This window comes from Stomoxys calcitrans, chromosome 2 (genome assembly GCF_963082655.1).
Source record: "Stomoxys calcitrans chromosome 2, idStoCalc2.1, whole genome shotgun sequence".
NCBI lineage: Eukaryota > Metazoa > Arthropoda > Insecta > Diptera > Muscidae > Stomoxys > Stomoxys calcitrans.
Genome location: NC_081553.1, coordinates 4,999,492 through 5,023,950, shown reverse-complemented (window position 1 = coordinate 5,023,950; position 24,459 = coordinate 4,999,492). Strand labels below are relative to the sequence as shown.

The 24,459-nt window shown below is 39.7% G+C and overlaps 1 protein-coding gene across 1 annotated transcript in view; it reads right to left on the bottom strand.

Moving 5' to 3' along the window:
- LOC106080427 (dynein axonemal heavy chain 10) overlaps window positions 1-24,459 on the bottom strand; it is a 239,264-nt gene that overhangs the window by 61,701 nt on the left and 153,104 nt on the right. Inside the window, 9 exon segments of the mRNA XM_059362518.1 lie at window positions 2,675-2,835; window positions 3,049-3,141; window positions 3,344-3,892; window positions 3,988-4,128; window positions 7,355-7,498; window positions 11,515-11,625; window positions 16,746-16,904; window positions 22,435-22,539; window positions 22,674-22,907. Coding sequence (XP_059218501.1) covers window positions 2,675-2,835; window positions 3,049-3,141; window positions 3,344-3,892; window positions 3,988-4,128; window positions 7,355-7,498; window positions 11,515-11,625; window positions 16,746-16,904; window positions 22,435-22,539; window positions 22,674-22,907 — 1,697 coding nt within the window.

Here is a 24,459-nt window from a genome sequence, read left to right as displayed (position 1 = left end):
TGTCTGTCGAAAGAACGCTAACGAAGGAATAAAGCTAGACTCTTGAAATTTTGCACAAATACTTCTTATAGGTGTAGGTCGGTTGGAATTGTAAATGGGCCATATCAGACTATGTTTTGATATAGGTGCCATATAAACCGATCATGGCTCTTGAATTCTTGAGCCTCTATAGGACGCAATTTTAGTCCGATTTTACTGAATTTTTACATGGTTCAAATCCGTTCATAACCTGATATGGCTGTTATATAAACCGATCTCGAGTCTTGACTTCTTGAGCAACTATAAACTGATCTGGGATCTTGACTTCTTAAGCCATTAGAGGGCGCAAGTCCTATCCGATTTCATTGAAATTTTTTATGACTTTCAACAACTGTGTAAAGTTTGGTTCAAATTGGTTCATAACCAGATATTGCTGCCATGTAAGCAGATCTGGGTCTTGACTTCCTGAACCTCTATAGGGCGCATTTATTTGTACAACATTACCTTCAACATACTCGTCAAATATGGTCTGAATCGGTCTATAGCCTAATACAGCTCCCCTATAAAACGATCTCCCTATTTTACTTTTTGAGTCCCTAAAGGGCGCAATTCTTATTAAATTTTACTGACATTTTGCACAATGACTTCTCCTATGGTCTCTAATATCCATTCCATTATGGTCCGTATCTGACCATAACTTGATATAGCTCCAATGGCATAGCAATTATTTTCTTTTATCCTTTCCTTTACTTTGTTTGCATAAAAAGAGACACCGGGAAAAGAACTCGACAAATGCGATTCATGGCGGAGGTGTTTTTCTTTATTTTGACTGAGCAAAGAGCATGTTTAGCAGTGCTGATGGTAAACTCGGAAAGTGACAATTTTTAGAGTTTCGCTTTAGGTGCAAAAATGCTGGTATGTCCAATGACAAAGTTCATTAGAGCAACAGGCAAATGGTTGCCAGGTACAAGGAAACACAACAAGAATTTCTACGGTACATAACTTGTTTGGTAATATATACGCGATAAAAAAATATCCATCCCAAAGAAGGTATTTAAATATTCAAAAACAACAACTCCCATTAGTAATCGAAGGATTTATGACTGCAAAATAAGTCCTAATAACCCCGAAAGAGTTTGAATTGCTGATTACAATTGGTAAACATTTGAGTTTGAAATATGTTAGAACAATTAATTGAACTTGACATCCTTTTCAATATGCAAAATCAATTTTAAAATTAACGAATAAAAGCTACTATGTTCGGCCGGGCAGCATCTTATAAACCCTCCCCCATGGATCAGTTCTTTGTCCGATATCTCATTATAGTCAAACAAAGGACAAAGGATTTGGTTTGCTATTGGAGCTATATCAAGTTATAAGCCCATTGGGGCCATACTTGGTTTGGCTGTTGGAGGCCAAAGTGGAAGCCATTGTGGAACACTTCAGCAAAATCGGATAAGAATCGCGCATTTTATTGGCTCAATAAGTATAATCGAAAGCTCGGCTTATATGAGAGCTATATCGGTTTATAACCGATTTATACCGTGCCTGGCACAATTGTTGGAAGTTACAACAAACCACTTCATCCAATATTTCAGCCAAATCGGATAATAATTCCACACTCTAGCGGCTCAAGAAGTTAGGATCCGAGATCGGTTTTTATGGAAGCTGTATCAGGTTATAAACCGATTTGGACCATACTTGGCACAGTTGTTGGAAGTCATACCAAAACACCTGATGCAAAATTTCAGCCAACATCGGATAAGAATAACGCTGCCTGGCCCATTTACAATCCCAACCGACCTATACGAATAATAAGTTTTTGTGCAAAAATTTCAAGCGACTCGCTTTATTCCTTCGAAGATGGATATGGCTAGATCGACTTAAAATGTCATGCCGATCAAGAATATATATATTTTATGAGGTATTAGACGAATATTTCGAGGTGTTACAAACGGAATGACGAAATTAGTATGCTCGTATCGAATGGGGGAGGGTATAAAAAAATGTGTATATACACATAAGCATGACTTTAAGTTAATTTATTAGTAAAGAAAAACTATTTAGTTGAAACACCTAATAATATGTTCCATATATAAAGAATGAAATGTATTTCGCTACTTCCGGAGTCCGCCCCACACCAAAGTGGACAGGTGAGCGATCGGGACAGCTCACCTGTCCACTTTGGTGTGTGGCGGATTCCCGCATCCTAATTAGTCAATGATGGTTTTAAAGGATGTTTGCTCTGCGAATCCGAAATGTATTCTCCATACATTAGAAGAACCCATCAACGGTGAGGTCCGATAGAATTTTGGGAGACCGCTTCGAGCTTAGCTTACACAAGGTACATCTTACCATTTGTGAAGAAAACGTGACAGTTTAAGAAAAATTTTGCGAGTAGGGGGCCCGCTTGTCATAAATTTAAATTCAGGGTCCCACACCAGACTATGGCGTTATTTCCATTCCAAAATTTTCCCTAACAAAACATTTACTTTTTTTAAACTTTTAACAGTGACTGCACACATATTTGTTTACGCTTGCTTTGTATGGTTTGACAAATAATCACAACGTTCTGTCTTAAGCATTTAAGTAAAAGGCCTTTTTAACCATTCCGATTGAGCACTATACGCATATCAATAACATGTTTTTATGCTGCTCAAAGATATGCAGCAGTTTGCCATTTGCATGTACTCACTCATCAACTTGCGGCATATTCATGTCATCAATAAAACAGGCAATCTTCTTTCCCATCGGTGGTCCAAATGTGTCCTTTGTACGTTTCTCGACAGCTGCCTCCAGTGTTCGTTGCACATCCATGGATGAAGTTCTCGATGAAAAATTAATATTCAATAAAATCTGTGGAAATGAAAGAAAAAAGGAGAGAAAAAAGTAAACAAAATGTTGGTGATCAGATTCAACGACAGCGTCATCGGACAACTGGCATACCCCAAAAAGTCTCGCAAATCTAGGAAGAAGGTGCGAGCGTTAATTGAGCCATGTTTTCCGAATGGATTGTTTCATTTTATTTAGGATAAATTTTAATTGGCCCAAATACAATGGTATACTCACATTGACATCCTTGTTGAGGCTTCTAAGATATTGAGAAATCATTGCGGTTTTGGAAGTGCCAGCTTCGCCAACCAATAAAACAGGACGTTTGATCTGCAAAGAGAAGACCTAATTAGCAAATGTGATGGGCAGTTATTGAAAAAAGTTACACTTCAGGCAGTCAATCAATGTTTCCATGTGGTGATGATAGTTGTTATTGGAAAACCTCATCAAAACATGTGCTGATTTGGATTACAATCCTTTTCTGCCCTGGCTATGCAATGCAATTTTCCATTGAACATTCAAATCCACTTACATCACTGTTCAAAGATAACACGTTGACTGTCCGCGTGCTGTCGACTGTTGGCACCAGAATTTCACTGAATTTCATTTGCGGGTGATGCCTGTAATCGGGCACAACCCATTCCCAGGCCAGCCAACAGCTTTGTTCACGGCAATAGAAATATTCGTATAAGGTGGCCTTGCAAGTAGGCAACTGGCCGCCCGACGCCGGCTTCTCCTTCGAATCCTGGACACATGGAAAGCCGGAGCTGCGCTTTAAAAACTCATCGAACACTGGTTGATCGTGTTCAATTAAACAGGCCCCCAACGATGCGTAAATGCATTGTATAAATCCACACTCCAGCGCATCCGTATCATAGGCCACAGGGGCGGGTGCTCCCAAAGCCAAATCATCCTGCATCTCGAAGGGTGGCAGCAGGGCATCGTACATGTTGCAGAATTGGACAACCATATTCAATTCCGTTTGCATGATTACTGTTTTCAAAGGATTGCCTTGTGATGTGCCATCCAGGCCTTCGTGTATAAAGGCAATGGCTGGTATTATGATTTTTTCAAACATATCCTGGAGAATGGAGTTGAAGCATTAGTTCGATTCAATTGAAGCCTTTTAGGGGTATGTGGTTAGTTTTTTTTTTCGTGGTAACTCTTGTAACTTACATTAAGTAGTTCCCTTTGAGCTTCGGGCCGCGTTAAGACCCATCGTTGCCAATAGGGACTATAGCGTAAATTTTTGGGATCCACATAGACCATACCAGCACGTGATACAGTAGCGGGTGAGGCATAATTTAAATTGCCAACCTATAATGCAGTTTGAGGGAAAGCGAAAATTTGTTTAATATATTAAAAATAATGAAAAGTGGAGGAAAACATTTTGATTTAAAACCAAATAAAATCACCCATGGTTACAAAGTAATAAATCAGTTGAGCAACCATTGGTTTGGTAGTTATACGCACATAAGAGCGAGTATAAGTAAAAACCAGTAAGGAAAGGCAAAAGTCGAGCGGTGCAGACTATATAATACCCTACACCACCTAGTGCATGTAGAACTTTTTATATGTAGAACTCATCTCGAGTCTTGTCTGACTTTTATTTGGATACCAATTGAAATGGCAATTTGGAACCTTGTAAGATTTTCCTACCATAGGACAAAAGATTTGGATTTCCCTGTAAAGTAAATATATTCTTGATCAGCGTAAAAATCCAAGACGATCTAGCCATGTCCGTCCGTCTGTTTGTTGAAATCAAGCTACATTCTTTAAAAATAATGATATTGAGCTGAAATTTTGCAAGGATTCTTTTTTTGTCCATAAGCAGGTTAAGTTCGAAGATGGGCTATATCGGACTATATCTTCATATTGCCCCATATAGACTGATCCGCCGATTTGGGGTCTTAGTCCCATAAAAGCCACTTTTATTATCCGATTTTGCTGAAATTTGGGACAGTGAGTTGTCATAGGCACTTTGACACATTTCTTCAATTTGGCCCTGATCGGTCCAGATGTGGATATAGCTGCCATATAGACCGATCTCCCGATTTAGGGTCTTAGGCCCATAAAACCACATTTATTGTCCGATTTTGCTGAAATTTGGGACATCCCTTCGACATCCTTCCTCAATTTGGCCCAGATCGGTCCAGATTTGGATATAACTGCCATATAGACCGATTCTCCGTTTTAGGCTCTTAGGCCCATAAAAGCCACACTTATTATCCGATTTTGCTGAAATTTGGTACAGTGAGTTGTCATAGGCTCTTTGACACATTTCTTCAATTTGGCCCTGATCGGTCCTGATGTGGATATAGCTGCCATATAGACCGATCTCCCGATTTAGGGTCTTAGGCCCATAAAAGCCACACTTATTGTCCGATTTTGCTGAAATTTGGGACATCCCTTCGACACCCTTCCTCAATTTGGCCCAGATCGGTCCAGATTTGGATATAGCTGCCATATAGACCGATTCTCCGATTAAGGGTCTTAGGCCCATAAAAGCCACACTTATTATCCGATTTTGCTGAAATTTGGGACAGTGAGTTGTCATAGGCTCTTTGACACATTTCTTCAATTTGGCCCTGATCAGTCCAGATGTGGAAATAGCTGCCATATAGACCGATCTCTCGATTTACGGGTTTGGCCCCATAAAAGGCGCATTTACTGTCCGATGTCGCTGAAATCTTAGACAGTGAGTTGAGTTAGGTCCTTCAACGTCCTTCTTCAATTTGGCCCCTATCGATCCAGATTTGAATACAACTGCCAAGTAGATCGATATCTTGATTTAAAGTCTTGGTCCCATAAAAGGCGCATTTATAATCCGATTTCACTGAAATTTGACACAGCGACTTGTGTTAAGCTTTTCGACATCCTTGTCGTATATGGTTCATATCGGTTTATTTTTAGATATAGCTACTAAAAAGACCAATGACTTGTACTAATTAGTATTTGGTCCAAATCGGAACATATTTAGATATAACTGCTATATGACATAGGGTATGCAATTTTCACCGTATTTTGACGAAAGGTGGTTTACATGTATACCCGAGGTGGTGGGTATCCAAAGTTCAACCCAACCGAACTTAACGCCTTTTTACTTATTTTAATTGGATCAATTCAAAAATATGTTAAAGATGTCAAAATATTTCAATCTTTTTATACCTTCCACCATAGGATGGGGGCATACAAATTTCGTCATTCTGTTTGTAACACCTCAAAATATGCGTCTAAGACCCTACAAAGTATATATATTCTTGATCATCGTGAGATTTTAAGTCGAACTAGCCATGTCCGTCCATCTGTATGTCGAAAGCACACTAACTTTTGAAGGGGCAAAGCTAGCCGCTTGAAATTTGGCACGATTCCTTTTTTTGTGTAGGTCGGTTGGGAATGTAAATGGGACAAATCGGTCCATGTGTTAATATAGCTGACTTCTTGAGCCTCTAGAAAGCGCAATTCTCTTCTGATTTGGCACAAATTTTGTACAACGGCTTGGCCTTTAGCATACGTGTGCAATATGGTCAGAATCGACCTATAGCTTGATACAGCTCCCATATAAACCGATCTCCCGATTTGACATCTTAAGCCATGAATCGGACTATAACTTGATATAGCTCCTCCTCGTCCGTATTATTCATTATTCTTTGTTTGCCTAAAAAGAGATACTGCGCAAAGAACTCGACAGATGCGATACATGGTAGAGGGTATATAAGATTCGACTTAGCACGCTCTTACTTCAATCAATCAAAAATTTAATTGAAAATTTTCAATCATTTCAATCAAAACGGTGATTAATGCAGTAACAATTAAAAAATTAATTAAATCAATTAATTTCGTGATTGAAACCAATTTTTATTTTTTTTTCTGTGTATGCGACTTATTTGCATCTGGGAAGTGTGAACAATTTTATTGGCAATAAACCGTCCTTTTTCTATCAGTGTATGTAAATAAACAATGCTCCCAATATTTCAATCACATCACAGCGTAGATTGACAACTTTTTTTTAATCTTCAAAAGTTTTAAAGTTCCCCCACTTTATCATGCCATACTGTGCATCAATATCGCTTTGCAATCAATACCTTTCTATGAAGCTGCACACACTTCTATTTACAAGTAATAATTCACTGAAACAATTCTCTTTGTTCTTTACATTCTCTCTCTCTCAGCATGGATTGCATTGGGAACAGCGTGAGTAGTTGCACTTCAGGTTATTTACTTTGTCTAAAAATGTCACTTCGATATTTTTTGCTCTTCACTGATGTTCGTTCTAACGTTTATTGTACTTGAAACTAATGCAGGCACTTGAACGCTTCAGGAAAATATATAGGTACGAGTTCATACATATGTATAAGTATTAGTGCATACCTTTTATTCAGACATATTATAAATGTACACATACCGAAGCACTCTGCTTCTCGGCGGCAAATGTGAAAGGCATTGTTTTTATTTACTCACCTGCATGCTGATGGTTGGGTGTTTGTGAGCACGAATGCATTACCTTTGGTTTTGTTTGACATTCTCTTTCGTACTTACTCACCTCGAATAATAAAGCGCAGTAGTTTTCCAATCTAATACGTTCGCCATTTGCTAATGTCAGCAGCTTATTATCATCCATAACCGAGTTCATGTTTTCAATCCATAGCGCATCAACGTCTCCGTCAAAACAGACATAACGACGTTCCTGTGGGAATATGCATTAAACTGATTGTATTAGTTACAGTCCTTTTTTTCGTTTTTTGCTCCTCGACTGCATGTTCTGCTCTTCCTTTACCCTTACTAGGGCTCAGAGATTTTCTTGTCCCTTTGTCGTTGCTACCTATATGGAATCATTTTCAAGCTTTGTTGTTTCAAAGCCACACGATGAAGTGCTCCCTGATTCGTGCCAGTTTCACCTCCACCTACAGCACCATCGTCCTATATTACATCTGAGGTCTGATGGCATTAGTACTATACGTATGTGTTTGTGTGTGTGTAAGGGCTACATAGATGATGGGCACGAGTATATATCTGTGTGTAAATGTCAATGTGTGCGACTTTAATCAGACTTATATAAGACCTGATATGGTAATGCTGATTATGCATGGGGAAATGCTCTCAAAATTTCGTGTTGAATTTCTGAAAGACAAGGATCTAATTTTTGAGGGACTTTTGGAACAAAATTGATAAGCAGGAATAGTACTGTTAAATGCAAAGGAGGATTAAACTTGGAATAGCTTCACTTTTTTTTTTTCAAATACTACGAAATTAATTAAAATTTGTGCATTTACGAAAGGAATTTTTGAATTGAAAGTATTCTGACGAGCAACCTAGCGGGTGATGTTTTTAAGACATAAAGCTGATAATTTTATGTTATAGTCAGAAATGTTTCTTTGTTATTGAGGTAAGGGTTTGTCTTTATGATTCATAAACGATTTCGAACATGTTCGTCCCACCTGGCTTCAAATAAATTAAGCATTTACGACGGATAATCAGCCATAAATGTTTACTCTATTCTTTACTATTAGGTCTGTTTATTATGAAATGGCAAATTAAGCTGTCAATAAATCATGTGACACACAGTGCAATAGAATCGAAAATATTAGTAAAAACATTGCTATTGAGAACTGAAATTTGGAAAACGGAGCACAAAGGAAAATTTGGCAGACCGAACAATTTCTCGAAATGACTAACTTTTGGAGCTGCGCGCGGACCATCTACGGCTTTGAAACCTTTCACTTCATCTCGATAATTCGATCTCAGCTCTAACCATTCAAAATTTCAAAGAGTTATCTCTATCCAATCTCAAATGATACTTTTTACTATCTTTACTATTTAAAAGACAGTATGGAAGATATTTTCGAAATAGATTCTAGGAGCTTAAAGTTTTATATAAATCGCGGACCCTACCCCTTACCTATATTTTCAGAAACTCCAGGTTTCGGAGATGGGTGGCGCGCTTTAAGCTAAATTTTGTGTGCTCTCTTATAGTAACCCAAAAACAAAAATTTGTATCCAAATTTTGGATTGGATACCCAGGGGGACGCCACACCCCAAAACCTACCAAATATATATTTATAGACCAATCGCGACAATATGGGACTCAAGTGAAAGGTATTGCGATACGAATCTGAAACCCAAAATTTAGGACCAAGTGTTTCGGGGACCACCCTAAACCCCAAAACACCCTAAATCTGACATATTTACCGACCCTGGCAATATGAGACTCAAATTAAAGATATTTACGATTAGAATACGAATCTGATATCAAAATGTGCGACTAAGTGTTAAGCCCCTCCCTAAAAACACCCCCAAACAGGATTTATTTACTGACCATCGCAATATGTGGCTCAAATAGAAGGTATTTGAGTGTACAATATGAGTATGATATCCAAATGTGGAACCAAGTGTTGTGGGGGCCGCTCCTCCCCAAAAATACCCCCTAGAGAGCACAAATTTACAAGCATAGCAATATGGGACTCAAATGAAAGGTCTTTGGAAGTACCCCACCAATATGTTATCAATATTCCATTACACCACCCAAATAGGAAGTATTTGCTGACCATTGCAATATGGGGCTCTAATAAGAGGTACTTTAGAGTAGAATACGAAACTGATATATATTTTCAGGGAAAGTCACGAATGGCTGCCCCATGACCCAAAACACCCTCCAAACCGGACATGTTTGCTGACTATGCAAATATGGGGCGCAAATGAAAGGTATTTTGGAGTAGACCACGAATCTGATATCAACATTCGAATCTGCTACCAACTGTCTAGGGTACATCCCACCCCCATGACAACCCCCTAATAGGACGTATTTGCTCTCCACAATACGGACATATTTGCTGATTTTTGCAATAATACCCATTTTCGGGACAAATTTTCTGGGGGTCTACCTCTTCCCAAAAACACCCCACAAACAGCAATTATTTATTGACTATCGTAATATGGGGCTCAAGTAAAAGTATTGGGTTGCCCAAAAAGTAATTGCGTAATTGCGGATTTTTTAAAAGAAAGTAAATGCATTTTTAATAAAACTTAGAATGAATTAATCAAATATACTTTTTTTACAATTTTTTTCTAAAGCAAGCTAAAAGTAACAGCTGGTAACTAACAGAAGGAAGAATGCAATTACAGAGTCACAAGTTGTAAAAAAATATGTCAACGCCGACTATATGAAAAATCCGCAATTACTTTTTGGGCAACCCAATATTTTGGAGTAGAATACGAATCTGATATCCAAATGTGGGACCATGTAATTGGTTCGTCTTCAATTTTTGCAATTCCAAAAAATTGATCGAGCATTTGCATAAACAAATGAAAGTGAGCGGACACATTTCGACACATGTTGATTTCGGCAAATCGTCAGTTAAATGGTATTTTGGTTAGAGACATAGTTTTAGAATGTTACATGATTTGACGCCTACGATCAAATGGCTATCCTTCCCATCTAATACTGGAGCAAAGCAGAATGGGAAAATGCATTAGCTTGGCAGGAGGCACTCACGAACTTATGATTTCGCATCAATATTATTACCGAGATGCATTTGTGACTTTGTAATTGGTGTTGGCATTGCAACCGTGAGCTTCATCAGGATACTAATCGGAAAAGGAGATTGTGGCACAGACTATCTCTATACATGAGCGCACACGTGCAAACTCACAGACATATAGAGAAACAAGTTCATCCATGCCCACAATGCAGCCCAAAATGGCAAATTTTAACATTGATGATGACTGTTTGATGGCTGAGTTCGTTTCTGTTACATGAAAATCCTTCGTCCTCCTACCTTACCAAAAAATTGCAAAGGAGCAAAACATGCATATATGGCATTTTGACTGGCGGCTGCCTGCAGGGATTAACTCAAGTTGCCCCGCGTTCATGTTGCATCGCAGGTTTTACAGTTTATGTAAGCTAAAAAATTAGATAATATGCAAAACACCGGGGAACCGAACCGTGCCGTGCCAACGCAGTGATGTTGCCATGACTGGTAGACAACAAAGCTGTTGCGTTTGTTTTTGGTGTTGCCAGGCATGATGATAGGCATGACGTGGCTTAAATTCATTCCCATCGTCATGCAATGGAGTGCAGTGATGATGACTATAGCGGCAATGGTGGCCTTCGAAGTGCAGAGCGCCTTCCTCTCCTGCCACCTATCATGTCAAGTTGTTTAGGGATTTATTAGTGGTGACTATATTAATGAGAATGTGATATAACTTTCACTTGCCACCACGACTCCAGCCACGACTGCTGGCGTGCCAAAGTCCTTGTTCTGGGCGTCTAAGTTGAAGTTTGTTGATGTTTCATGTTGTCTTGACACGATTTTTTCTATTAACACAGCTGGCGAGAGCGAGAAAGTAGGTTCGAAGAACCTTCCTTTCTTTTGGGTAATAAAATGACATTAAATTCTTATGCTGATATATTCAGTACAATGTCCACAAGCGAAGGGTGAATAATGAAGAGGCGGTTGAATTAGTTCAAGTGTATGTATAAGAAAACAGCAACTTTGTAACATCAAGCGGAATTGATTAGAGCTATTCCTCGATAAACTCATAAGGAGGAGAGAAAGATGAAAATTTAATCTACAATCTCTGTACTAGCAAGCCGAGCTCGCTACCAATTAACCGGCGTACTAGTCATGATCATTAACTGACAGAAAAATTTGTGTTTATTTTTTCTATGTTTTCTCCAAGTAGAAATATTCTTATCATACTTACATCACGTTCAATGGGCTTGTTAATTTCTCGGAATATGTTGGAAAAAAGGCCATCCAACCAATCACGTGTTTCAGTATCCAAATAGCCGTATAATTCAACCACCGAACAAGCCTATAGGAAGAATGTAAAAAATAGAGATCAAAATGCTTTATTAAGAGAACATTATGGGTAAACATTTATTTTCAAATTCAAAATTTACAATAAGTTTGTCTAGGTCGATATGTGGGTCACTACCAAACCCTACTGGGTTCACATTTTTATACCCTCCATCATAAGATTGGAGTATACTAATTTCGTCATTCTCTTTGTAACAGCTCGAAATATGCGTCTGAGACCTGGGGGCAGGTTAGGTTCAGTTGAAAAGAGGGTGCAGGTATTAACCCGCCCCATGCCACTATGGACATATACCTAAGCCAGTAATCGGCTTGTTCTGCGCTCTAAAAACTACAAAGTAACCTCTCAAAAGAACATTTTAATTTGGAAATTCTGTGTTACTTACAAAATCCTTAATTGTTTTCAATGCCACTCCCCTAAGTTGGTTCATGTCTGATATTGTGTCTCCACCTAAGTACCGGTATCTATTGTATGTGAAAGCCGGGCAATGACAAAGGACGTCTCATCATCTTACCCGCATGCCCTACACATGCTATCACTTGCCGCGCCGATTTTACGTAAATGAGCTCGTAGTCCTATGTGTCCCGTTATGATACCAATAGCTATAGTGACCTCCTTCTAGCTTCCTTTCAGTAATAGCCTCGTCTTCTCAAGATTTGGATACTCCCGTGGGATTTTTGCCGTCCTACCGATCGTTTCGCTGTTCCACAATGTTGCATAGGCATTCGTCGCCCACTCCCTTCACTCGGACTGCGTCGACCCGAAAGGCTTCGGGTTAACCAAGTTTATTGACTGCAGTCCTCTTGCCTTCACCGCCAAATCGTCTGCCCTTTCATTTCCCCTTACTCCGTTGTGGCCCCGCACCCAAACGATGCGGATTTTCCCATCCTCAGAGAAGGCGTTAATCTCCTTCTTACACTGCAAGACTGCAATTTTACTGTTGGTGAAGATGTTCACACTCGACGACATCGCGTTAGCACCACACCAGTTCTGCATTCCTTGATTGCCCGGATCTCCGCCTGCAGGACCGTATTATGCTCAGGCAGTCTGAAACAGATCTTAGTCTCTGGGTTCTCAATGTATACCCCTAGGCTCACTCTGTCCTCAAGCTTTGATCCATCCGTGTCAATTCAAGACTGTGCCGATGGCAGCAGTGCCTTGCACTCGACTTCAAGGCTCATCTTAGGTATCCGATCGCAAACCTCTTCACTTCCTTTAAGGTTTCCTATCGTCGCCTCCATTATACCGCGATGGTATGAGCTGCTCCCATCCTCATTCCATTGCCTTAAGTCTCATAGCCGCAGTGGCTGCCTTCTTAATCTGTAAGTCAATGAGTCGGACATCTAGAGTAGTCTTCGATGCCTTAGTGGGCGTGGTCCTCATCGCTCCGCTTACGCCAAGACAACATGTTCTCTGAACCTGTTGTATGGTCCTTATGTTGCACTTTTTCTCTATAGCAGTCCACCAAACTACTGAGGCGTAAGAAAGCATTGATCTAATCAGGCTTCTTGTAGAGCCAGTGGACTATCCTCGGATTCAGGCCCCATTTCGAGTCAACGGCGCGTCTACATCTGTAAGTCTTCTCAGTACGGTCCTGAATGTGCACTTCAAATTCAGTTTCCTGTCCAAGATCACACTAAAAAATTTGACCTTGTCAGATATCGAAATCGTCTTATTAAGGAAACGTGGTGCGTTAAATAGACCCACCTTCGTCTTCCTCGTGAACAGGCATATTTTAGTCTACTCTGGGTTAACATTGAGACCTCTGGGTCTAACCCAGTCAGATGTCATATACAAGACACTTTCGGCCCTTCTGCATAGCTCGTTCGAATCCTTACCCTTAAGAGTTATTATAACATCGTTGGCGTAGCAGACGGGTTTAAATCCCTCCTAAGTCAGCATCCGCTATAGGTCATTTATGGTGGTCGCCCATAGGAGTGGCGATAAAATGTCCCCTGTGGCGTGCTTTTTGCCACTTTCTCCCTTATATTTATGCCATGGAACACACAATTTATCCACCTGTTCCTTAGCATATGATTTATCCAGTCTCTAAAGACCGGGTCCACCCGGGTTCTGGTCCAAGGATTGGATCAATGTGTCGGTCCGCACATTGTTAAAAGCCCCCTCGCTGTCAATGCATACGAAGGATTCTTCTTTTTTATGCACAACCTCGTGCAGGGCAGTCTCCGCCGACCTTCCTTTGACATAGGCATGCTGGTTGTATTTGAGCAGTTCGCAGGATATCCTAATCAGCATCATGGTGTCCACTTTACGTTCCATGGTTTTGAGTAGAAAGAATGTAAGGCTTAAAGGTCTGTAGGGCTTTTGTGTCGCATAACTTGCCTCTCTGGGCTTTGGTATTAACATCACCCTTGCCTCCTGCCAGGCTTTCGGGGTATATGCAAGTTCGTGTGTAATAGACTTCCCAATAAACTTCCACTTTTTTACGACCTGCGCTGTTAAAAAGTCTGCTGAACTCTTTCCCAGTATTGCGAATCTCCCCGGTCATCCAGGGTTTTTCTTGCGCTGATTTCCTTTCCCGAAGAGGACAACTATCTTCGAAGGACCCCACCAGTGCAGTCGTAATCCTGTTGACATTTTCGTCAATCTCTTCTATGCTTGGACAATCTAAATTATCTTGCCCAAGTCTTCTTCTGGGTAGCCTTCCTATTTTGTCCAGTTGGTTTTCAACTTTTTCGGAAGCTTATCGGATTTGGCGCTGGCCGTACGATGGTCAGAGAAAGAGTGTTCCATGAAGACCCTCCAATCCTGAACCTCATCGATTAGATTTTCCGAACATATCGTCACATATAATACCTCCTCCCTAATCCTATTAACAAAGTTAGCGGTGTTACCAATATTAAGCGTTATTAGATTATTATTACGTTATTATACAAGAACTCTGCCAGGGTTTGGTTATTGGTGTTGGTACTACCCCTCGAAATGTGGTGAAAGTTCGCATCGCATCCAATTAGTACCTCGTTTCCTGTCTGTTTTGCTTTCGCCACTTTCACTCACCAGCCCTTGTAGCTTCGACGTAGGTGGCGGTGTCGGAGAGTCGAAAGGCAGATAAACTGATGCCAGGTATGGGGGTTGCTAAAGCCCAAACAAAAACAAAACAACAACAAAAATTTAAAACAAGTAGAAAGACATTAAGTTCGACCGGGCCGAACTTTGGATACCTAACACCTCGGGTATATGGAGTAGCTGCAATTGCAGTCGCGTACAATCAGAGATATCGAGTGGAGAGTGTCAGTGGGAGGCCGGGCGGCATAGACTGTTGCCTTAATATTAAGTGCCTACGATTCTTAATATGATATGAGTTATTTGCGCCGATCGATCTGCCGATTTAGGGTCTGAAAACCATAAAAACTTTATATATTACACGATTTCGCTGAAATTTGAAATATTGAGTTGTTGTAAATCTCCCGACACTCGATGCAGTTGTTGTTGTAGTAGTTGCTAGAGATTCGCCTAGCACCCCTACACCGCCTAAGCTACGCCAATGATGTTGGAAGTCATAGCAAAATTTCAACCAAACCCAATTACAATTACGACTTCCATGGGTTAAATATGTTAAATCGGGAGATAGTTTTCTGTGGGGGCTTTATCAGGTTTTATACCGATTTGGACCGTACTTTGCATGGTTGTTGAAAGTCATATCAGAACAAACTTCGGTAGGTGAATTAAATCTCAGTCCAATCAAATAAAAATTGCGACATCTGCTTGCTCAGGACGTCAAGTTGAAAGATTATTTTATATGGAAGGTATGACCCATTGGAGGCCACCGTAGCGCAGAGGTTAGCATGTCCGCCTATGACGCTGAAAGCCTGGGTTCGAATCCTGACGAGACCATCGGAAAAAGATTTCAGCGGTGGTTTTCCCCTCCTAATGCTGGCAACATTTGTGAGGTACTATGCCATCTAAAACTTTTCTGTCGGTGTCGCACTGCGTCACGCCGTTCGGACTCGGCTATAAAAGGGAGGCCCCTTGTTATTGAGCTTACCCTGAATCGGACTGCACTCATTGATATGTGAGAAGTTTGCCCCTGTTCCTTAGTGGAATGTTCATGGGCAAAATTTGCATTTGTATTTGATATGACCCATTTGCAATCCCCAACGACCTTCATTAATAGGAAGTAACTGTAGAAAAATTCAAGTAGCTATCTTTATTCGTTCGACCACTTCCGTGATATCCGCATATATGCGAAATTTTTATTTGCGCTATTTTATGCTTTGGGATCTGTTATCTGCCAGCTTATACCTTATACATATTGAAGATTTTGCATGCATCATCTTTGGAAAATTGTGAACTGCGTGGCCTATCTACTGTGACAGCGACCTCAGGAGACGTTTTAGAGTTTGTCGACAAGCATAATGCATAACAAATGTCAAACATCTGTCATACTTTAATTCGCAATCTCCACTCACATAGCTTTACCAAGACATTTCTCGACAATTCCTCCTTGGCTCTTTGTACTGCTTGCCAAGTTTCTGTGAGACTTTTTGATTAATGGTATTGACACTTTGCCATTAATGGTGCTAATTACCCAAACCTGTTATCGCAAGCAAGCTATTATTTTTTGCCAGTGGAAGTTTGAAAGATTGAAACTCTGCCGTTTGGGAGATAAGCAACAACAAAATGACAGAATTTAAAATTTTGCTAATTAAGGTAATTAGCTGTTGTCGTTAACATTCCAGTCTGCAAAGTAAAACAACGTTGACCCAATCGCACTGCAACACCCAGCTCAACTCAGTGTGCGTAGTTGGCAATACACCTTCAATTCCTTAGAAGTGTTTTGCTAGATAGCAACCGGAGATAAGTCCTTCCTATGATTTCCTCCTGACATGAGTAGAACAATTACAAAACTTGACCAACTCTGTATGTCCTGGGGCCAACACATTTAACCCACATGGTATAGAGAAGAGAGTGAGAGAGAAAAAAATCGCTTCATCCACTCTAACATTTGCAAGTTTTTGTTTCCATTTTCACAAACTCATTTTGCCAAGAAGCAAAAAAGAAGAGCACATTATATACAAAAAAAAAAAGAAGCCAGAATAAAGACAAAAAGCAGACCAGGATGATATCTCTTGCGCTGGCAGAGGCTTGTTACTTACCTTCGGGTTGAGCGTAATGCATTTTGTTGGCAGACCCATATAGGTCTGGGCCTTAATTAGTGTATTTATGACAACCGTTTTGCCGCCACCTGTTGGACCGACAATCATGGTCGAGTGTCGGGTCATCATAGTTTCGTACATTTGAACCACTTTGTCTTCCTGCCGGCCGGCCATTGGGTTGGTGATGATGGTATGGGGTTGGAGGTGCAAAAACAAAATGACAAAACAAACAAAGGAAGAAAATGTTAAAATAGATTTAAGAAAACAATGATAAGATAAAAGAAAAAACAGAAGATGTTGGCAAGTGTGGGGAATCCGCATTAAAATAAGAGAGAACGGATTGGTTTGGAAGTATTTAAAGGATTACAGGGACTCAAACTGCCAAGTTGACACCGTCTTAAGGGGATTTGTATAAAGTGCTTTTCAATCCATAAATTTCCCGCTCTACCCTCGTACAAATCCAAGTCTTCTTCAACACTGGGCGTGGGAAGTACCTCCGTAGATAATTACAAGTGTTAGTTATAAAAGCAATTAACACAAAAGGCCACACGACAGGGACAACAAAGAAACCTTCAGCTTAGTGAATGACAACAAAGCTAACAACTTCTGACCCATTGCAAGCAGCGGGGAAGTGTAAGGGTTATGATGTCGAAAGATCAAATACCGACTAGGTTTCAAAAATGTTTCAGCATTTACCAAGGGTGGCAGGAAGGGCATGGAGGGTGAGTAGGTCTATCTTTGTAGGTGTTTAAGTGTGGTACTTAGAAGTACGCCATAATGACTTATATATGTACAGCTCAAGAAGTATTTAGATGCCGGTATCATCCTTTCGCTGCGAATAGCAAAAGCAAATGTTAAAAGCCTTGAGTAATTGAGGTTTTATTTTGCAAGTCTTTTTATGGTTAAGTTTCCTTGTTTCAATCGATGTTAAGCATACTCAACATATTCTATATGATGGCTACAGTTCATAACATATGATATGAATGTGTATTTGTGGCCTATTTAGGTACACATTTGTGACAATCTTCAAAAAAATTGTGACCAATCGCTGACGCTTGAGTCTCATTAGTGTCACTGTTTAGAGGGAGCAATCACGAATCAATATATTGGGTTGCCCAAAAAGTAATTGCGGATTTTTCATATAGTCGGCGTTGACAATTTTTTTCACAGCTTGTGACTCTGTAATTGCATTCTTTCTTCTGTCAGTTATCAGCTGTTACTTTTAGCTTGCTTTAGAAAAAAGTGTAAAAAAGTATATTTTATATTATATATTTTACTTTTAAAAAATCCGCAATTCTTTTTGGGCAACCCAATAGTTGAAAACATATGTGAATTGTACACACTAAATTGCTGCCAAATCAAGCATAAATTGAAGCTTCTAAGTGTCGTTGAAGACTAATCGATAGATCGGTTTATATGGGAGCTATCTTTGGTTATAGACGGATGTATACCATACCTGGCACAGTTGTTGGAGGTCGTACCAAAACGACATGAGCAAAATTTGAGCGAAATTGGATAAGAATTATGCCCTCTAGGAGCCCAATCAAATAATGCACTTTTTACGCTCCGATTGAGACACCTCCAAAACTTGGCTACTGAACGCTTCAGTAGCATCTTCTGACGTTTATTGTTTTCTAATTCTTCTATTACAAATTGAACCTTCACATCAATATGGGACTCGAATAAAAGGTATTCGGGAGTAGATTACGAATCTGGCAAACGAAATCAGATTGAAGAATAGGGGGTCTCACCAGCCCCCGAAAACGCACCATATGGGCTTATTAACCAATTATGACTATATGGGACTCGGTTTGTTTGTTTGTTTCGTAAACTCAAAAACGGCTAAACAGATTTTTATTAATTTTACACATTTTGTCTGGAAGGAAACATAAGCCATATAATTTTTTTGATATCGGATGGGGGCGAACCCTTCCTATACCCTTAGAACACCATCCAAAATCAAAAGTTGACCGATAGGCACAATATGGATATAAAATGAAAGGTATGCGGGAGTAGATAACGAATCTGGCATACAAATTCATGTCGAAGTAAAGGGGTCACCCCACTCCCACAAAAACGCCCAAAATGGGAACATTAGCCAATCACGGATATGTGGGACTCGGTTTGTTTGTTCCGTATAGAATGAAAAACGGCAGAACCGATTTTCTCGAAATTTTAGCATATTGTGTAGGTTGGTCTGGAAGGAAACATAGGCTATATAATTTTTCGGTATCGGAAGGGGACGGACCCCTTCTCCTTGTGCCAAAAACACAACCCAAAATCAAAAGTGGACCGATCGGGACAATATAGGTATCAAATATAGGTATTGGAGCGTAGAATACGAATATGGAACTCAAATATTGAAATATTGAATAGAACCACAGCCATATGGGTGCTAAATCAAAATTTGAACCAATTTAAGTGAAATTTTGCACACTTATTGGACGTTACGTAAACCAACTTTTGTAAAGATCGGACAAAAATTGTGGCTTCTACATTGAAAGCTATATTAAAATCTGGTCCGATTTGAAATTTTGCACATGTAATAGGACGTCAAATAAAATATCTCATACAAAATGTTGTAAAGATCGGATCAAAACTGTGGCTTTTACAGTCTTATAGACCATATCTGATTGATAAAAGATATATATGGGGGCTATATCTAAATCTGAACCGATTTTGTTCAAAATCAATAGCGTTCGTCCGTGAGCCAAAAAATGTCATGTGTAAAATTTTGTGACAAACGGACAATAAACTTGATATAGCTGTCATATAAACCGATCTGGGGTCGTGACTTCTTGAGCCTTTAGAAAGCGCAATTCTTATCCGATTGGAATGAAATTTTGCACGACTTGTTTTGTAATGATATCCAACAACTGTGCCAAGTATGGTTCAAATCGGTCCACAACCTGATATAGCTGCCATATAAATCGATCTTTGGTCTTGACTTGACAAATTCGTGCTTTACTCCCAAAAACCTTTTATTTGAGCCCCATATTGCTATGGTCGTAAATTTGTCCGCTTTGGGGGATGTTTTTGATTAGAGACGGCCCCCAAACACTTGGTCCCGTAATTGGATATCAGATTCGTATTCTACATTCAAATACCTTTTATTTAAGCCCCATATCCCCATGGTCAGTTAATAAGTCCTGTTTGGGGGGCGTTTTGGGAAAGGGGTGGACCCCTAGAAACGTGGTCCTACATTTGGATATCAGATTCGTATTCTACTCGCAAATACCTTTCATTTGAGTCCCATATTTCCATGGTCGGTAAATATGTCCGATTTAGGGGTGTTTTGGGGATTGGGGTGGTCCCCCTAGCACTTGTTCCGACAATTGGATATCAGATACATTTTCTTATCCTAAATACCTTTCATTTGAGTCCCATATTGTCGTGATTGGTGTACATATATGTTTGGTAGGTTTTAGGGTGGGGCAGCCCCCCTAAGTACCCCATCCAAAATTTGGATACCAAATTTTTATTTTTAGGGTACTATATGAGAGCACACAAAAATTTTGCTTAAATCGCACCACCCATCTCTGAGATCTGGCGATCTGAACCGATTTTGTTCAAAATCAATAGCGTTCGTCCGTGAGCCAAAAAAATGTCATGTGTAAAATTTTGTGACAAACGGACAATAATCTTGATATAGCTGTCATACCATAAACCGATCTGGGGTCTGACTTCTTGAGCCTCTAGAGGGCGCAATTCTTATCCGATTGGAATGATATTTTGCACGACGTGTTTCGCTATGACTTCCACCAACTGTGGTAAGTATGGTTCAAATCGTTTCATAACCTGGTATAGCTGCCATATAAACCGATCTTGAATCTTGACTTCTTGAGCAACTAGACGGCGCAAATCTTATCCGATTTGGATGAAATTTTGCATGACGTTTTTTATTACGACTTACAACAAATAAGCCACATAAGGTTCATATAGGTTCATAACCTGATATAGCTGCCATATAAACCGATCTAGGATCTTGACTTGATCTAGAGGTCGCAATTATTATTTGATTTGCCTGAAATTTTGTACGACGGATCCTCTCATGACCACCAACATACCTGTTTATTATGGTCTGAATCGGTCTATAGCCTAATACAGCTCTCTTATAAATCTATCTCTCTATGTTACTTATTGAGCACCCAAATGGCGCAATTCTTATTCCAATAGGCTGACATTTTACACTGGTCTCCAACATATAATTTAATTGTGGTTCGAACCGGACTTTATCTTTATATCGCTCAAATAGCAATAGAGCAAATATTATCTTTTTTCCTTTTTTTGGCTAAGAAGAGATCCTGGGAAAAGAGCTCGACAAATGCGATCCATAGTGGAGGGTATATAAGATTCGGCCCGGCCGAACTTAGCACGCTTTTACTTGTTTACACTCTTACAGTCACCTTAAATAAAACATGGTTTCTGTCGTTGGGGTCAGGTGCCTCAGTGGCCATCCAATACCCGGCAACTGGATATATAGACCAATCACGACAACATAAGGCTCAAACGAAATGTGCTTGAGAGATAACAAGTAAAAGCGTGATATGTTCGGCCGAACCGAATCTTGGGATCCCACCACCATGGACTCTGCAAAAAATTTATACAAAATAAATTTAGTTAAAGGGCATAATTTTGTTCTACATACCAAACTTCAGTCAAACCAGCAAAAACTAAAGCACCTATTAACCGAATAGGTTATTAAATCGGGAGATCGGTTAATATGGGAGCTATAGCATGTTCTAGACTGATTTGGACCGTACTTGGCACAGTTGTTGGAAGTTACAACAATGCATGCACAATTTCAGCCACATCGGACAAAAATTGCGGCTTGTAAGGGATAAGAAGTCAAATCGGGAGAACGGTTTATATGGGATCTATATCAGGTTACAGACCGATTTAGATTTAGATTTAATTTAGGCAGATGGTGAATAATTTTTCAATCACTTGATATTGAACTATAATTTTTATTTCCATCCTGGAAGAGTTTCGTTATGCAGATATAAAAGAAGAGTATTGATCACAATTGCTTCGCAGCTTGGCAGTAAAAGCATTGCCACAGATGTAATGACAGTAATAGACGACTGAGTTGTCAATAACTCAAATCTATATTTTCCTCAAAAGTCCACACTCGTATATATCGCACTAATGTGCCTAGCTATGTGCCTGTGTGAAGACGATAAAATATTGACTAGAAGGAACAGCAAGTGTTATGTGGCATGTTCGCACAATGTTTATGCTATCTTCAGTGCCGGAAGGAAGCTTAAAAATATGTTCGAAAGCATACAAAAACTTGTTTCATACTGATGCTGATGGAATACATAGCCATTGTGTTGTCCATTTTCCACAGGACATGTAACGGACAGCGGCAGGGAGTGGTACTGCAAATATGCAGGAAGCCAGAAAATTGAATCCTTTTTAGACTATCTTGCAATCGTCTCAGTACTAATGGAGAATTTAGTTGTCACACGAACAATGAAATCGAAGAAGAGCAGCGTAGTATAAAGAAAAAATTTTTTCATATTTGAATTCTTAAAAAAAAAAAATTACTTTGTCGAATTACAATGTTGCTTGTGGTGTTGGAAAAAAGTTGCTGTAGTTAAATTCTTCTTAGAATTTCTGTCCTCGAGCTGCTTTTTGTTAAAGTTTTCATGGCCGAGAGCTAAGGGGAACAAATTGCAAAACTTACCTGATCGGACAGAAGTATGTAGCCGTCATTCACAAGGCAGTGACGTACAGCCGCATTGAAGTCTGGATAGCCCACACGAGGACAATCGACGCCTGGAAACAAATCCTAAAAGTAAATGGACAACAAGCATAGTTAAAAAGAACACACCAATAACAGTTTAAAGTGTCAGGGGTAAATATTTACAATAAATATTTACATCCATGCATATACCCATAGACTATGTGGCATTAAAAACTTACCTTTATGAGTCCCGAAAATAATGGCACATCCTCAAAAACAAACTTGGGAAAGTTCATATCACGCAGCACTCGCATTAGCACCAGCGCTTCGGGCAAATCATCTGATTGCCGCTTCATGACACCCGCCATGCGGAGCACCGAATTCAATGAGCGTAGTCCCCAGTCATAGTGACATTGCTTCGACAACTGCTCCTGGGCCAACGCATATAAAACTGTCATCTTTTTGGCCAAAACCTTTAAAAAGACCAAATAAATTCCAAACCACATACAATGCAACATACGGGTCATAACAGTTTTGAGCATTTATTTTTATTTAAAGTTCTAGTTTTTGATGTGAAGGAGGATAGCTGGATAATGGCGGAATGGTGTGGGAACAGGTGCGACGAACATAAATACAGATGAGAACGTTTATCTATTACAAATTGACCATTACGATGGTACAGGGTATTATAAATTATGGCATTTGTTTGTAACACTTAGAAGGAAGAGAGGTGGACCTATATATAAGTCTATGAATCGACTCAGAATGACTTTCTGATTCCATTTAGCTTTGCCCGTCTGTCTGTCTGCCCATGTGGAATTTTGTGCAAAGAACAGGTCTCAACTTTCATCCGGTCATGTTCAAAATTGGCAAAGGCATGTTTTTTTGACCTAGAGACGAAGACAATTGATTTGAAGAAATCGTTTCAGATGTGGAGGTATTTACCATACATATGTATGTTCTTCGTATTTGAACAAATATTGGTATAATATCTGCATTTTGTAAACCGATTCCCGTAAAATTTATTCACAAGGGATTGTCTAATGACTTTCGATACTACTTGTGGATTTGATAGAAACCGATTCCATTTAAATTTCTGGACGTCAATTTTAGTGGGAAAGACATTAGCCGGAAGTCGATTTCACATACGAATAGTTCGGCGAAAAATTAATTTTCTCGGCAATGCATCGTCCAACCAATTACAAATGGGTGTGAGTTCCTGGCAAGTCTTGTATTCCTGGTGAACATCCTAACGTCAGGAATAAGAAGACGGATATACCTGGAACACACGCCATGAAAGTAACGATAAAGCAGTACAACGCTACCCACATTCCGACAACGTTCAAGAGAAGCAATAGAGTTGGATACCCTACTGTCCCCAATCAATACCATCGCTCTATGCTGAACCCTGTCAAGCCGTTTCAAGAATGACCGTGTAGCTTCTGCCCATATATGGGGGTTTTACTCCATCGTCGCCCTGATGTAGGTAGTACTGATATTAAGAAGATCAGAAGAGGTGAAACAATTCTTGCAGCGCTTAAGAAAGCCCAAACACTTGAATGCTTCTTTAGACACTTCGAATACATATTTTGACCAACGGATGTCACACTGTATCTTCATGCTTAGAACATCAAGAGCATCTGACTGCCCAGAGTCTATACGGCCGATAGATATTGACGATTATAGTGGGTCTGTGTATCGCTTGTGAGACAAGAAACAATACAGTCTTCTGTGTGTTAAAGTCCACTCTGTTTATTCTACCTCACTCGGAAATGGCCAAAAAATCCTGGGAGAGCGTCTCATTCATAATCCGCCTCCTGTCCCCAATTTCTTGAGGACTTGGCCAACGATCGAATGAATATGAATGACACAGACTATTACAAATGAGTAGACTGGATTCGAAGTCTGACCCAATAGATCATTAATGAAAATAAGAAAAAGGGAAGAGGAAAGAACAGAGCCTTGTGACCCACTTGCATTCATTGTATACTCGTCGGATGAGAACCCAACTACAACCACTTGTAT